The sequence below is a fragment of the Netta rufina genome, assembly GCF_964035555.1.
Source record: "Netta rufina genome assembly, chromosome: 19".
In the NCBI taxonomy this organism is placed as follows: Eukaryota; Metazoa; Chordata; class Aves; order Anseriformes; family Anatidae; genus Netta; species Netta rufina.
In genome coordinates this window covers 2,580,928-2,597,496 of record NC_140143.1, presented here as the reverse complement: position 1 = coordinate 2,597,496, position 16,569 = coordinate 2,580,928, and the positions used below count along the sequence as shown (strand labels likewise).

Here is a 16,569-nt window from a genome sequence, read left to right as displayed (position 1 = left end):
CAAAAAGTCCAGGCCAGGAAAACGAACACATCGGCTGAATAGGAAAAGAGAAAGGCTGCCAAGACATTTATTTGAGTAAGTGCAATAGACAAAATGAAAAGATTCTTAACCTGCAAATGTCCCCATCAATTTATCCACTTCCCTGTGGCCTTGCGCTGATAGGAGCAGCGGCTGAAACACAACTCGTGGGCATCTCAAGGAAATTACTGCATCCATACTTTAATTCCACACTGCAGATGCTTGTGCTTCTTACAGGGGAAAAAGGACGATCAGCTAATAGTTAGGAAGGATTCCCTCTCTTCCCTGGACATCAACCTCATAATTCTCTTTAAGGTTTTAAGGGTCAGCCTATATATGCTTTACTGCTGCATGGCACACCTGTATTTTTTTTAAATAAAAACATAGGAGCCTCAGTCAACTGAACTGTGGCTCCAGGAAAACAAAATCTATCCCTGAACAACAATACCTGCAGAAAGACAAGAGCATAAGATTACAGATCTTGTTGAAAGAAGACAATACCTTAAATGATACTTAAGAAAAACTCCAGATGTGCTCTTTACTGGTCTTAACGTTATTTCAGCTAAATGCTAAATTTATGCTTATTAAAAATAATAATAAAAAAAGGCTGAATTTCCTTCCTCACCCGAAGCCCAAAGGAAGCAGCTGTTTCTCGGGTTAGACCCCAAACACCCCCCCCACCCTACACCGCAGCGCACGGCCCCGCTCGGGGGGCGCTGCCTGCGGGGGTCCGGCCCCCCCCGGCCCCTTGCAGAGCGGGTCCCTCGTGTCACGACCAAATGCAGAACGCAATACACGGCGTGCCATGAAATACACAAGGCACAACGAAAAAATGCATAGTGAAATAAACACGCCGAAGCATTTACTAGACAGCGATGACGCGCACAGGTGCAGCAAAACTCCTCCTCTTCCTTCCTTTTTTTTTTCTTTTTTTTTTTCCTTTTTTCTTTTTTTTTTTTCTCCTTTTCTTTTTTTTTTTTTTCTTTTTCTTTCTTTCTTTTTTTTTCTTTTTTTTTTCTCCCTTTTTCCCTTTCCCTTTTATTTTTTTTTCGCTTTTTCCTTTTTTCCCCTCCCTCCCTCCCCTTGTTATACCCCCTCCCCACCTCGGGGGTCGCTCCCCCGGTGCAGCCCCCATCTCCACCCGCAGCGGGGGTGCCCGCTCCCCCCGGCACTCACCGCCTCGGCCCGGTTCGACCCGGCTCGGCTCGACCCGGATCGGCTCGGGAACGCCGCGTTTGCAGCGGGGCCGCAGCTCGGGGCCGGTCCGTGCCGTGCCGTAGCCACCGCCCCGGGGCGGAGCGGGGCGGAGCGGAGCCTCCCGGCCGCGCATCCCCGGGGGGTCCCAGGGGAGCCCCTCCAGCAGCCGCCCTAGGCGGGGAAGAGCCAAAAAAAATGGGGTGCTGGAAGGTGTCGGGCGGTCCTCAGCGTGCCCCGGGGGTTTAGGGGCGAGAGGGAGCCGCCGTGATTGATTCCATGCTGCTGCTGCCTACCTGCTTGGGGGGATCTCCGCTGCTTGCTCGCCTTATTAAAAATGGAATTAAAGCGTTGGGAGCGCTGCCCTGGATGCAAACGCTGAGTTCTGGCTGGGTGTCGTCGCCCGTCGCGGCTCGCTGGCGCGTGATGGCTCCCACCGAGTCCTTCCCTCTGCAGTGAGCGCTCTCGTCAGTCTCGGGCCAGGCCTTAGCCCATGCCCGGCCGTGTGCTGCCCAACGGGATGCTCGGAGATCCAAAATGCTGAGATCTGAACGATCCAAGCATGGCGAGAGCGATCTGCCGCCTAGTTCCCAGATCTGCTGAAAAAGGGAAGGCAGAGGTGTCGCGGAGGGCTGCAGCAGGGATGCTGTGTGCATGCAGCTCCCGGTGCTCCAGCACTCACCGGCTGCAGGCAGCAGCCTCTCCCCCGGGAGAGCACGGCATTGGGTGGGTGATGTTTGGAGCCAGCACTTGGAAGCCTCTGCCTGAGCTGGGTTTGTGCACCTGAGGAGCTGCACGAGCATCATGCATGGCTGCACTGAAGTGCAGCAGTGTAATGACAGCATGGGCTCAACATTTCTACTTGGAAAACAGATCTGGAGTCTGCATCTGTGTCTGCAAGAAGAAAAAAGGTCTCAAAGTGCCATATTTAACCGGAAACCTCAGTTTACAGGTGTGGCTAGCATGGCCATGCAGAATCCTTTGCATTCACATTTTTACCTGCTCTGTCTGGGAATATTCACAACTCATCGTGTGCCTTCTGCAGATTTTACTCCCTGTTGCATTCCCCCTGGACCCCTGGCACCTCTCCCCACCTCCGCTCCCTGCTGCTGCCAGCCCCAGAGCAGCAGAAATCCTATGGGCTGGGGATGGGCCGGTTTTGGGGAGCTGGTTTTGGGGAACTGGTTTTAGGGGGAGGAGGAGGCTGCTTCCACCAGGTGTCCTCTGAGAGCAGTGTGGCTCTGGGCTGGGCAGCACTGGGTCCAGGCTTTTTGGGATACCTCACACATACAAAATAATCAAATTTTACCTGATCTCTATGCTAGCAATCCCTAAGGGAAAAAAAAAAAAAAAAAAAAAAAAAAAAAAAAAAAAGTAGCTATCAGAAAGGCTTGTTTTACCTGCAAACATTGCAAACATTTTTTCTTCTTCTTTCCACCTTAACAAGAGCAGTAGATACAAGCAATCTAATTTTAAAAATGCCCTTTCGTTTTGCTTAATGAATACTGAGTAAATGCACTGGCATAACTGGAGCTTCAATAAAAAAAAAATAAAAACATAAGCAAACTTCTTATCGTCATCCAACTAGCATTAAATAGCAAAGAAGCCCGGCTGGGGCTGAATTCTTCTGGTCACTTTGATGTTTGTTGTGGTCTCTTTTTATGCTTGAAGAGTTTTAACTGCTCATATTTATGTTCTAGGTGCAGAATTTGGAGCTCCTGGGCTCTAACACACATGAAGATAATCCCCTGCAATATATTTTGTGTTCAGAGAGGGGACACCACTTGCACCAAGCATTGCACAAGGTGCTGCTGCAGCCGGACAGCCCCGGAGCCAGGACCATGTCCATGCCAGGGAGTCAAAGCACAGTGGGGAGAGAGCCTGTGGAGAGCAGTTACCACCTGATGTAGGGCAATGCTTTTCATCTTCAAAGCACATTAAAACCATTACCGAATTAATTTTTCCAACAGCCCTGTACCTTCGAATGCCCCAAATACGATCTCCGTTTATAGGTGCAGAAAGGCAGGGGTGATGTAATTTGTTCGAAACCAAAAGGAGCCCGCATCTGAGGTGGGGGCGGGCACTGTTCAGTGCGAACAGCACTCGCCAGCAACCTCTCCAGCTTTTACTTCTTAGCAAAAGAACTTTGAAGACAAAAGAAAGCACTTCCATCTGTTTGACTGGGGGAAAGATCTAAGCAGCCAAACCCAGGTAGTGGCACCATGCAACAAAACCACGCGAATGGCTGGGCAAAGGCTTGGCAGTGCAAATTCTGTTTTCTTACAGGGAAATTAGTTTCTGCTTACTTCAAACTGTGAGGCTCTACCTCTGCAGCAGCCTCGCTCCATCAGTACAAAACAGTCTGTGACAAACAAGAGGTGAGTTCACACCTGGAGACACAAGAGTTAGGGAGCAGACAGAAACATTTATGGGTTTGTTTCAGACCTTGGGACGTTTCTTCCTGCTGCTCAGTGCAAACACGCTGCAGTTGAAAGAGTTGTTGCTTACAATAAATTACACGAGTTTGATGATGAAAGGCAAAACAACAAATAATTCAGACGTGAGCCTGAGCTGAGCTTCTCTAAAAGGTGGGGAGATGAGCAGGGGCGTGCCGAGGCCACGCTTGCTGTGCGCTTCACTGCTGCCCTCGGCTGCGGGGCAGCTCCACCACCGTGTCTTTGCACCTCTGGCCTGTCTGTCCTCAGCCTCCAGTATCTGTCCCTGGGGAAGCAGAAGGTTCAGAGGGGACAGGCTGAGCGGGGTGCTGCAGAAAGAAGCCACTACCTGGGGCCAGCACAGCCCCGCTGAGGATAACGGCAGCATGATTGCTGGTGCTCCTCCTGCACTGTTCCTGCATGGCATAAGCAGAATTTGAGTTTGGAATGCAGAATTCCAATCTTTAAAGGCACGTTGACCACCTGAACTCAGTATTTTGGCTGTGTTTCCACTGTCCCCTCTTTATTTTCTGTACACAAATGCATGCTGGCTTGTGCTGAAGCAGTGGGAATTTTTTCCCATCCTCGTGGCTCCCGTATGCGGGGAGCTCCGAGGCTGATGCAGCGCACACCAAATGGCACCACTGCCCTGCCAGGCACAAAAGACACCTCTTCTGCTTTCTTTTTGGAGGATCTTGTGCATTGCAGAAAGCCGTGCACGGCCACTGGGCCCTCGCCCAGGGAATTGAGTGCACGGGATGTTACGGAAACGGCCGTGCAGTGCTCTGCAGTCCTAATGCGCACAATGCGTTTTGGAAAGGAAGCACGAAGTAACCGAATTTCCTTTCTTTGAGTAGGCAGTGCCTCAGCCTGTAATTGAAAAAGAAAAAAAAGAAAAAAAAAAAAAAAGAGTTAAAACTGCAAAGGACCATTTGTAAATACTCGGGTCGTGTCCCTGCTCAGCCTGCCAGCAGAAGGGCTGCACGGTGCCTGCTGCACCTGGACACGGAGCAGGGCTGGAGGCAGGTGCCCACGTCAGAGCAGGTTTTATTGCTGGCAATCAGCGGGGAGTTGTACCCAGCCCTTCCTGTGCTGCTTTCAGAGAAAAGAACGAGTTCAGCATCTGAGACAAATGGCCCGAGCTGGAAGCTCATTCTTGTTTCAGCTTGGTGGACGTGTCCCTTCTGTGCCCGGTGGCGTTTATGTCACGGCTGGAGGGAGCATGCCTGCCCTGAGTGCTCTGCACAGCCAGCAGAGTTTGCAAAAAAAAAAACAACCTGGAATGCTCAAATGATTTTGTGCAGCGATGCAGAATCGTCAGGTGAGCAGCTGCTCTCTCACCGCTTCTCTTTTTATCAAAGCTTTGCAGAGCCCTTTGAGAAGCAGAGGCCTACCACAGAAACTGCTCAGATTCAAACCCAGATAAACCCGAGCTCTGGTTTGCATTTTCCTTTGGACTCACCACCTGCTCATGAGCTGACTCGAGTCCTGCTCCTTGCCCGTTGCCTGTTAATGTTTAGGCTGATTTTCTCCTGCGCAGAGCTGGCTCATGCACCGGGTACGCTTGTGCCTGTCCCCTGCGGCAGGGACTTGGGGACTGGGACCTCGGCTGCTGGGAGGCCTTGCTGTGCTGAGAGTGCCTTCACTTTCCAGAAAGCACTAATAAAAATAAAAATAAAATTATACTGTAGATCATGGTTGGTTTTCTCATGCAAAAAGAAGGCACAGATGCTCCCGACCAACAAAAGGCTCCTCCCGCACTGCAAGCTGGAAGAACTGCTCTTCTAATTCCTCAAAGGATTTCTGCTACAGACTGTGCCAGCTAGAACCAAATTGCGTGCAAAACCTGAGATCCCCATCGTGTCCCACTTCTGTTTGGAGCCAGCACATCCCATGTGCCTGGTGCTGCTGGGGAGGACAAAGCCTCCGTGCTCCACACGTGCTTTTTGGGGACCGCAGGGCAGCATGCAGAAACTGCCTCCCAGCTCTGTTTCATCTGGACAGAAACAAAGCAAAGCTGTTAAAAAAGCAGCCTGGCTGGAATTCTGGGGGTTTAATTAATCAGGCAGGTTGCTGTAAATGGTTAAACTCAGAGCACATCCTCAGCAGTCAGATAGTTTTTTCTGTAAGCAGTTGTTCCAGCCCCCAGAGCAGAGGCAATTGCTTGTAGGACAGAAAATACACTCCATATTTACTGGAAATGATGTGCTTGCATCAATAAGCCTGCATATAAGCATAAAGATGATGCATTTGCATCATCTAGTGCTAGAGCCCAGATTGTCTGCCTGGGAAGCCCTTCAGCAGTAAATCAGAGCACCTAATTTAGTGGGCTGCCTCGTTCTGTGAGCTGTAAGGAGACTAAAATTGAACTGTGCAAACACCAGCCTCCGTCAGCACTCCCTGTTACACGTCTGCAGCTGCTGTACCTGCACACAGCTGAGAAGGATGCTCTGCCACTGCCAAAGCCTCCAGCTCTTGGCCACCAAAGCCCTTCCCGATATTCACCAGCAGGGCACGGTTGTGAAGCCTAGGCCAGTATCAGCAGCAGCTCATCCCCATGAAAAGAAAAGGGATAAAATGCTGTTGAGAATGGCAGCATTTTGCAGCTCATTAAATGGCTTTGACTCTTTTTGAGTCAGTTTTGCTTATGGCAGGCAAGACATCCACATACGAAACAAATCTTATTTCAATGCCCTTATCCATTTTTTTTTTAAACTACATTCAAACTGGTTCAAAATTAAATTTCATGAAAGAAGTGGCAATCTTGGCCAAAGTTTTGGCACAGAGACATTCAGCCCAGAAAAGACTTTTAAGGGAAGTCCTCTGAAAAAAAACAAGCTGTTCACTCTGGTCAGGAACGATACCTCATGTTTGTAGAAAAAAAAGAACTAAAATGTCTTTTTTAAATCAGTTTTGCAAACAAGCAGAGTTATGGTAAGTTCTCCTCCAGAGGATGCCCAAGGGCAAACTCTGCTGTGGTGTGTGGCAGCCCGTGGCCAGCCCACGCCTGCCCACCACCAGGTGTGTTCCCTTCCTGTCACTTTTGCCACATAGGTTATAAAATGTAATTTCCTGTTTTAGGAAGCACAGCATTGGCTGACTTTGTATTAAAACATACTCTCTCTTTATGTTGTTTAAATAAAATTATGCTTCCTGCTGCCAGCCCAGTAAAAACATCCCTTCACACAGAGGTCTCTACCTGTCCTTGTTTAGCACTGCTTTCATTTGGAGCTGCTCAACCTCATCCAACCGTGCTGGAGGACATTTTTTTTGCATTATTTGTTTTTTGGAGGGCATTTTTTTGCCTCCTCCTCCTTCCTCTCCCTGGCTGCCAGTGAGCCGTGAGCTGCTGGCTCTGAGGATTTGGGCTTCTCCTTCCCTTGCACCCTCAGCACGGGGAGTTTCCAGGTGGTTTCCTACCAAACCCCAGCTAGGTGGGACAATCTGCAACCAAAAAATAAATGGATGACCACATTTGAGGCCAGACCATGGGCAAGGCTGGCTTCTGTGGACAGAAACATCATGCAGATGGGACTGGGGCACTGAAATGCTTCCTAAGGGCAAAGCCCCTGCAAACAGCATGGGGCTGGTGGCCACCAGGGCTACCAGTGCCTGTGCAAGCCCCCAGTGAGCTGTTCAGTGAGACATCCAAATCTGTACCACGTTAAACAGGAGCACAGAACACCACCACAGGTTTTGACAGGCTACTCAGATATATTCACGAGGAAAGCCCTCTCCAGTAATTACCTCCAGACCATGTTACCCTGGGAGCTACGTAAATATAATAAAGGTTTAACAAAATACCTCACCAAACCCTGGCATGGCGGGGGCTGCACACACCAAGCAATGGGAGCATCTCCACCCTGAGAGCGTACAGGCACCCCGAGATGCTCTCAGTGTTGCATATTCTTCTGAGTGCCCCTTGGCTCCCAAGTGGCCCAGAAAAATGAGCCATGGCTTTGTGGTTTGTTTTTTGCTGGAAAAAAAAAAAAAAAAGGAAAAGAAAAAAAGAAAAAAAAAAGAAAAAATGAAAGAAAAAGAAAGAAAAAAAAAAAAAAAGGAGAAAAAAAAGTTTGGGGTAAGGTTTTAAACATTAGTCCTGAGAATTCAGTTCTTGCCATCCTCCATGACTGGCGGAAAGAAGGAATCAGGGACAAGCAGCGAGAAACAAAGTCCAAAGTGCAGAGCGGTGCCACAAGGTGAAAAACCCCACAAACGCCACGGATAAGTCAGCGAGCCGGGCGTTAGCGAGGCAGGTGACACACGGGGACAGCCACCGCCAGGCCGAAGGTCACAGCCACATCTGCAGGCGGTGACACAGCCGCTGCTGTGAGCTCCTGGAGGCTCTGCCCAGGATGGATGGGGGCAAATGCCAGCCCCTGGGGCTCCTCTGGGGTAGCTCAGGGCACCCTGGTCTTGCAGCAACCTTAATGGGGTCGTTTTGAATGCTCCCTCCTTGCTCTGGGTGCAGGGTGTGCGGTGCTGGCTTAAACCTTACCAAAAGGTTTGGATGTTCATGCCCAGGCAGAATTTAGGGAAGTCTGGATTTGCTTCTTGCTCCTGTCCCACCCGCACTGCTGGGTCTCCAAACGATGCCTGCAAAATCTTACTGATACTGAGCCTGAAGGTGCTGTGCACGACCCCAAAAGACATTTAAAGACCCCTGGCAGAGCTGGCAGTGCCCAATGTGCCCACAGGAGCAGCGCCAGCCCTGCAAATCCAGCAAAGCACGGGCTGTGGGCTGCCCTGAGTGCTTCCGAGGTGCCCGAAGGATGCGTTTTGGTCAATTGCTTCACCAAAGTAATTGGAGGAGCTATTTTACATACACACATGTGTATATTTAATGTGTATATAAATTGTATATATGTAAATTATGCATACAAATGGAGTGCAGATAGGAGGGAGTCCAAAGAGGAAACAAACAGGCAATACTCGCAGCATCCAAACCCACACCGGCATGCAAAGGAAAAGCAGCTCGCAGCTGACTGATTTCCAGCGGTATGAGGCTGCTTAATTTGTCATCAGCCTCCCTTTTTTCAAAAATAATGGTAAAACATCTGACCTAGCTCACATGGCATGGCTCTTAGTGGTCTGAGATAGAGCATTTTAATCTCTACCCCTCTTCTTTAGCCTAAAAGAGACCAGCACTGCCCTCGCTTTGCCTGGAGAAGCGTGCTCAGCCCCTCGCTTTTATCCAGCAGGGGTTATACCTCTAAAACTTCATTATTTCTTCGGTTCCTAAGCTGTAAGCAGGTTTTGTATATCGGCCTCTGCCACGTTTATGAGCTGTGAAGCCCTCAGCCTCTGGTCATTGCCCCTCTGGTCAGTGTCCCCCCGAGCTCCCCACCTGCCCGGGGGCAGCACGCTGCTGGCTGCGGTGTCCCCCTGCATTTCTACCCATCCGAAGTGGGAAAACACGTGGCATGCAAGCGGCTGCAAGGGAAAACACCAAGGAAAAAAGTAGCAGAGGCAAGGCAGAACAAAAGCCCTGGCGGAGCTGAACTCTCAGGAACTCTGCTGGGCTTTCACAGCACTCCCAGCCTGCAATCCCCTTTAAATCGGGGAACAAAAGAACGGGGGCGATCGCCCAGCACCATTCAGGACGAGGAGCAGATGGTCTCTGCTCCCAGAAGCAGCCGTGTTTAGGACGCCTCATTGTTTCTCACCTCCTCGCTTGTAAAGCATTTTTCTCCTCCTCAGCATCTGCACCCGCTGTTTGCCTTGGCTTTTCCTTGAGCTCCATCCCCAGCCGTCCCCGCAGAGCCCCCCTCTGCCTAGCTGGCCCCTCTCATCCTGGAGAAACTCCTGGGGCAAATTCACCTGCTGGAGGTGAGCCCAGCCCCGTCTGCCTGCCTTGTGGCTAGCAGAGTGCTCATCCTGCTCAGCACCGATGCTTTCTGTGCTCTGGAGGAGAGGTGAGGTGTGCGTGCTGCGCCCCAGCAGCAGGAGGGAACCAGCTGGTGTCCGCCTGTCTTCGTGCCATCACCTCTGCTGGGGTTGATCTCAGCCAAAAAATGACTGCAAATTCCTCAAGATCCTGCCTAGGGGAGAGGATTGCCTAGGGCAGGATAGCACAACATCTCCCTGCTGTGGGTGCTGCCTGGCCATGCTCCTCCTGCCCAATTCCTTCATACACAAAGTGTATTGGTTTAGGAAGATCTCACTTCCCAGGCACTGTGACTTCTATCCTGCCATGCATAGGTCATCACCCAAAATACACACCGGGTTTAGGTAATAGCAGCAGTGCCTCTGCACCCTGAGGCACTGTACAGAGCATGATTTGGAGCCCAAAAGCCCTGGCATGAGGAGCTCAGCAGGGCTGCAGGCACCACGTTGCTTCTCTCTGTGCTGCATTGTGTGCGCCTCGGTGGTTACAAAGCACACACAGCGCCGGGATCTGCACCTGCTGAGCTCGGTGCAGCAACCTGCAGTGAAGGATTGTGGCACAGGGAGGAACACATCCCAAACAGCCAGGTGGCTGAGATGGAAACGTGGTGATAAAGAAATGCTGGAGGAGCAAAGCAGGAGGGCTCCAAGAAGCAACGCTCCTCGAGCCTGCATTGTTTGTGGACGCAGCGCTGAGATTCATTTTTGGCCTGTAGATTATTTGCAAGCAATCATTCCTGCAAACACTGAAAACAAAACCTCTAATTGTATTTTTCCTGGACAAAACACCCCATGGCACAGCGTGCCTTCCATCACCCTGATCAAAGCGTGGGCTGGGAAGCCTAAAACAAATCCATACCTCAGTGCAAAGTGGCTCTTTACAAGTGCAGAGATGAGAATTTTCAGTTGTGTCCTGAAACCATGGCGTGTTTGTCATTTTTTTTTTCTTTTTCTGCAGCAAATTCATCTCTTAGCAATGAGGGAGCAAGCTGAAGGAGGAATAAACAAGCCATAACCATGCATAAAATTGAAAGGGTGACGTAGAGACCGTCAGTGCTGGAGGAGAAGTTATGGCCAGGCTTGGAAATCACATCTCTTCGTGCAGCCTCGTGGATCCATCATACAACAAACTTCTCTGAGAGCTGATCTCTCTCCAGGAGCTTTGATTTCGTGGCTTTTTGCTACCATTGCTTTGATGCACGAGCATCCCAGGGATGGGCATTTTACATCAGCGGAGCACGGGCAGGGAAGCAGCAGCGGGTGCTGCAGGGGCTTCGTCACCCTGATAAATGCAACGCCCCACCTCCTGCATGCGTCCTGCAGCCCAGCTGGCGAGCTGCTCTCCAAAAAGTCACTGCCCAGGTATGCAGGCGGCAGGACACTGCTTATTGCCACAACAGGATGATTAAAGCGATGCTCCTGGGGAAGGCAATTAGGTGTATTGGGAGGCGCAGGCTTGCACAAGGCTTCTCCGGTCACCTCCCCGTGGCTCCTGGGTCTGCAGCCGCTGGAGAACAGATTGCTCTGCTCTGCTTCGGCGTCTGCTCCGCCGGACTAATTGCTCCGCAGCAAATCGAGGCGTCCTGCTGTAAACAAAACCTGCAGCCAGCAGCTCCCGTGGTGCTTAAAAAATTACTTAACGAGTCCTCAAAAGGCAAAAGGCCTTCTTCTCTACCCGCAGCTCGGAAGCGCTGCACACCGGAGGAGATGGTGTGAACAGAAGAGCTGGGGGGTCCTGGGCCTGTTGCTGGAGAGGAGCAGGGTGAATCCTGCTTGGGACAAGGGGAATTCGGGCACAGCCTGTAGGATTTAGGAGTTTGAAAAGCTCTACACAGCTCTGCAACAATTCCCATTGCCCAGCCCTAGGAAAACCCCCAGGAGAAGGGGCAGTGCTGCTTCCCACCTCGGGGCTCCCCTCTGCCACCTGCATTTTGCTGGGTATAACCGAGCATCTTTGCCACTAATTCAGCTGGAAACATTTTTAAAGTACACATTTCTTATCACTTAGGTGTTGTTTTATGTTGTTGTTGCCATTCCAGTGTTCCCATAATGAAATATTTATTGTTAAGGGCTGCTTTAGGAAGGCCAAGAGCTTTTATTTCCCTAGGGTCTCTCCAAGTGGGGTTCCTCGTTGCACAGTGGGGTATCCCCCCCTCCCTGTGAGCCTACAGGGCCTGAGCTGGCCCACGTGGCTTAGAGCCCTGAAAAAAAAAACCCACAACACCGTAGGTTTGGGACACGCTTGCTGCATCTGCTTTGCCTGCAAGGGGAGAAGACAAAAAGGCTACAAATCCTTAATGCTTTCTGATGTGCCTCAGAGCAGCTGCGCTGCCACCACCGTGCTGTGCACAACGGTGCAGAGCCCCTGGCACCGTACGAACGCAGGGACGAGAGGTTTGTCTCTGGTGGTGCCTTAAAATCTAAAAGCAACGGGGACAAAGTGGAACACATATTTTTTGCTCTTTCCAGGGCATTTTTTCCACCACAATTTCTCGTGTTCATTGTGGTGAGCAGGACACCATGATGGGATCCCCTGTTCTGCAGGGGGTCAGCAACACCCTCCTGACCCCAGCATGTGGAGGGGGCAATGGGGCTGCCTACAAGGGCCCTGCTGGTGCCACCTCCTCACCCCCCATTGCCTGCATTCTGGCCACCCCACTGCATTCACCCCCGAGCATTTCCCCAGTCCCACAGCAGCCCAAGAATCCACCTGGGAAGTGCCTGTGCTAAGCAGCCACCGCCTTCTCCCTGCACCAGGTAACTCCCAGGGCAAAATTGTGCCAGCAGCAACTGCGTCCTGCAGCCAGCACTGGGCTGGGAGCACCAAATAATGGCAGGGCACGCAGGCAGGGTGCAGGCCGGGATCCAGGCAGGGTGCAGGCAGGGGTACAGGCAGGGATGAAGGCCAGGAATGCATGCAGGGATGCAATCAGGGATGCATGTGGGGCTGAAGGCAAGTGTGCACGCAGGGATGCATTCAGGGTGCATTCAGGGATGAAAGCAGGGATGCATGCAAGGGGTGAAGGTGGGGCAGGCAAGCATGCAAGGGGCAAGCAGGGATGCAAGCAGGAATGCAACCAGGGATGCACGCGGGGGGAAGGCAAGCGTGCATACATGGATACAGGCAGGGATAAAAGCAGGGATGCACGCAGGGGTGCATGCAGGGGTGCATGCAGGGATGAAAACAGGGATTTAGGCAGGGATGCAGGCAGGTGCAGAGAGATGCAAGCAGGGATGAAGGCAGGGATGCATGCAGGGATGCAGGCAGGTGCAGACAGGGATGCACGTGGGGGTGCAGGCAGGAATGCATGCAGAGCTGCATGCAGAGCTGCAAGCAGAGCTGCAGACAGGGGTGCAGACGGGCATTCAGGCAGGGATGCACGCAGGTGTGCAAGCAGGGACGCTACCAGAGCAGCGCACACAACCCCCTCCCCACTCCCACTCCCATCTCAATTCAGACAAACCCACCCCCAGCACAGCCCTACCACCGCACCACTCCACCCCCGACCGCCTCCCCCAACCCCCCCTTCCCCCTTTAGCACCACATCCCCCCCATTTCCCCCCATTTCCTTCCCTTTCCCCCCCCATCTCCGCGCGCAGCCTCCGCGGGTGCGCGCAGCAGCGCAGCGCCGCCCCCTGCAGGCAACGAAACACCGGGGGGGGGGAGGGGGGCACTACCAAAAAAAAACTACAACTCCCAGCAGGCTGCGCGGCGGCCGCCGGCGGCGCGCGAGCGCAATGCGCGCCCCCCCCCCTCCGCGTTCTGCTTTCCCCCCCCCCCCCCGGCTCCCAAGTTTGGAGCTGCGAGCTGCCAGCCCTGGCCCATCATGTAGGTGCAGCGCAGCCTTGCCCTCGCCGTGCAAGCAAAGGGGGGGGAGGCCGCCCCCCCCCGCCCCCGAAGCTGCTCCTGCAAAGCGTGCAATTGCACGGCTTTCCTCTCTTCCCCCCCCCCCCCCCCCCCCCCCTTTCCCAGCTGCAAGGAGAGCTGCTGCTGCTGCTGCTGGTGCTGCTGGTGGTGCTGCTGCAGCAGGCGGGCGGGAGGAGTTTCCCCCCCCCTCGTTGCACGAAGATTTTTTTTATTTTATTTTATTTATTTTATTTTTTTTTTGGGCGCTTGCAGTCCGCATCTTTGTTGCAAAACTAGCTCCAGAGGAGAGGCAAGGCAAAGTCTTTTGTGCTTCCCCTCCCCCCCAGCAAAGCAAAGGGGAAAATGTCTCAGGCGAGAGGTAAGGCTCCTGCTTCCGTTTCGTTGCAAAACGTGCAAGAAGGCGTGCATGCATTTCGCAGTGCATGCATGCATTTTGTCGGGATGCAATTGCATTTTGAAGTTTGAGGCTTTTCAGTGGCTCTCAGTTGCATTTCCTGTTTAGCGTGTGCCTTTTTGCAGCCACACACGCACTCACACACACAGTTCCTGTAAGGCAGGGCTCGCAGTTCAGCTGTGCATTGACGTTATTTGAATTCTTCTGCGGGGATTGCTGAGCCCTTTTTTTTTTTTTTTTTTTTTTTTTTTTTTCTTGCCTTTTGCACAGTCAGGACAGATAAAGGGTGTTGAAGAACAGCTGCGTTTGCTGCTGGATGTGTGCATGCAAAAGGGGCACGGTGCATGAGAATTAGAGCTAATTGCAAGTGCAAAATTAAATGAAACTTTTACAGAAGTCCGTGGACGAGATGAAAGGTGAAACTTGAGTGGAGTTACCAGGAATTAAATATATACCTATGTTTCCATGGGAAAGTATTGTTCTTGTGCCAGGGCTGAGATCATTTTCCAGCGATCTCCCCCCCCACTCGCACCCTCCCCGGTAATATTTTGTAACTTTTGGTCGGAGGCAGCGGTGTGCTTTGCAGCACCGGATCGCTGAGAGCGTGCAGGGGGGGCTTTATTTGGCATTTTGGAGCATGGGGCTCGGTGCTTGGGATGCAGCGGGAGGGGCCGGGCTGGGTAGGGGACAGCAGTGATTTTTTTGCCAGCAGCGTGGGAAAGGCTGGAGCTTGCTTTTAAACTCGGTGGTTGTTCCGGACTCGCTCTGCCTTGTGTCCTGCAAGGGCTTGCGTGTCGGGGAGGGGGGGGGTGGGAGCTGGGGAGTTGAATATTGCAAAAACTGCTGTGGGAATGCAACAGTCCCTGCAGGAGCAGGCGGAGATGGTTCAGGAGTTGCTGCTCCGGCCATTCATTGTGAAAATAGATGCACATATGTCAGCGCCCGGCCACACAGATGCAGCTTTCTGAGCTCCTCTGAACGCGTGGATTTGCTCTTGCAGCTGCCTGCTCCTGCATCTTGCGGCCGTCACGCGGAGTGGGGAGCAGGGGGCGAGGGAATGCATGCCCTGGGGGGGGGACAGCAGCCCCCAGCCTGGGACTGGGGCTGGCTTTGGGCTTGTTTTGTGTTGTTTTCCTGAGACGTCTGCAAAGTCGGTGGCCATCCACTGCCAGCCTCGCTGGGAGGACATAGGAAGGAGGTGCTTTCGCAGCTCTTGCCACACAGTTTTCCTTTGTAAGAAAAATGTAAAGTTGTTGTATAATTTATTCCTAATTTGGGTTTGCTGCAGTCATCTTTTCCAGCCAAGCAGGGAATTGTAAAAGTTTCCAATGGAAAGAGCCAAGGAAGTTTGATAATGCAAAATTTGAACGCAATGATACCCGGAGCTCGCTGCTGCTCGCAGGAGGGTCCCTGCAGGACCCATGGGGACAGGAGCTGCGTGGGGAGCAGCTGCTTGCTTTGGGGCCCTGCAAAGCCTGGGGTGGGAGAGCATGGCCACAAGGAGCCAGGGATGGGCAGGGACCCGTGGGGTGCCCCCACAGCCCACCCCTGGGGCACCATGCAGCCCCCACGCACGCCAGCGCTGGCCTTGTCCGTCCTCAGTACCAGGAAAATGGGCAAACGCGAGTAGCCAACCCACAGAACACGATCCCAATGAATGGCATCATTCTTGAATCCGTTTTCCGTCCATCTCCTGCCCTGCAACGCGAGCGCCGGGGCCGGAATTCCTGGCGCAGATAAACTCACCGCGCTCAGCTGTCCGGGCTCAGGTCCTGCTGGGGAAGGGGCTGCAGGCTCAGGGGCTCGCACCCGAGGTATCGCTCCCCGAGATGAATTAAATGAGCCACAATCTGCATTTCGGGATCAGCTTTCACGTGTTGCAGGGGAGGTTGCTCGTCAGCTTTCTAAAATACTGTGCAGGGCTCCAGCCAGCTGCCGAGCTGCGGAGCCCTCTCCCTGCCTTTGAACTGGTTCCAAAGTTGTTCTGAGAATTTGGCAGAGATTAATTTTTTAGTGCTGCCTGTCAGGGGGGGGACGGTAATCGAGAGGGCTGCTCTCTGATGAGAGGGCTTCTTCCCTGCAAAGAGCCTCGCCAGGCTGAGCGCAGCCCCTCTCCGCAGCCCCTACCTGTGCCACACGGAGAGCGGCTTCTTGCACGGCCACGGCGCTGCTGGAGGAGACAAAACTCTGCCTGGAGCGTGGAAACTGCACTTCCCTTCGGCCCTGGCCACAGCAGAAAGCAGAAGATGCTTTCAGCATCGTGCTTGCAATATTCAGCTGTGCCACCTGCGCTCGGATGGACTTCAAGGCTTCGTGGTTGACAAAGTATGGATCAAATCCACAGCACGCGACCGGGTGCAAGCTCTCATGTTTTGACGCCTGCTCTTTTCCACTTCCATTCCTCTTGTCAGCTACAAAATAGTGTTTTTAGTTGGATGGAGTAGCCCATGGAAAACAAGACTTCTCCGAGCACCGAGGGTCCCTCAGCCCACTCTGGAGCATGGGGCTGGGCCGTGGCGGTGGCTCGGGGGCTGGATCCTTGCCCAAACGTGGAGCATTTGGCTGTCATGACTAATAGGATATTATTTTGGAAGAAAAAAAAAAAGCGGAAGTCCATATTAATTACAAGCTAGACGCAGTTTGAGGCTATAAATCTGAACTCTGGTGACAGCAGATACGTTCGGGAGCCTTCCAAATTCATCGTAACGGGGGAATTGCCCACCTGCGGAACCCACATCAGAGGAGCAACCTGCAAATATGCAAACTTCTCCGCC

The 16,569-nt window shown here is 52.5% G+C and overlaps 2 protein-coding genes across 3 annotated transcripts in view; one reads left to right on the top strand and one right to left on the bottom strand.

Annotated features, from left to right (window-relative positions):
- Positions 1 to 1,303, bottom strand: part of ABCA5 (ATP binding cassette subfamily A member 5) — a 31,803-nt gene extending 30,500 nt beyond the window's left edge. For both annotated transcript variants that reach the window (XR_014618980.1, XM_084298475.1), the window contains exon 1: positions 1,195 to 1,303. The gene's annotated coding sequence lies outside the window, so the exon portion shown is untranslated. The remainder of the gene's footprint in view (positions 1 to 1,194) is intronic.
- A 12,346-nt stretch (positions 1,304 to 13,649) lies between these two features.
- Positions 13,650 to 16,569, top strand: part of MAP2K6 (mitogen-activated protein kinase kinase 6) — a 36,826-nt gene continuing 33,906 nt past the window's right edge. The window contains exon 1 of the mRNA XM_084298633.1: positions 13,650 to 13,759. Coding sequence (XP_084154759.1) covers positions 13,744 to 13,759 — 16 coding nt within the window. The 5' untranslated portion in view covers positions 13,650 to 13,743. The remainder of the gene's footprint in view (positions 13,760 to 16,569) is intronic.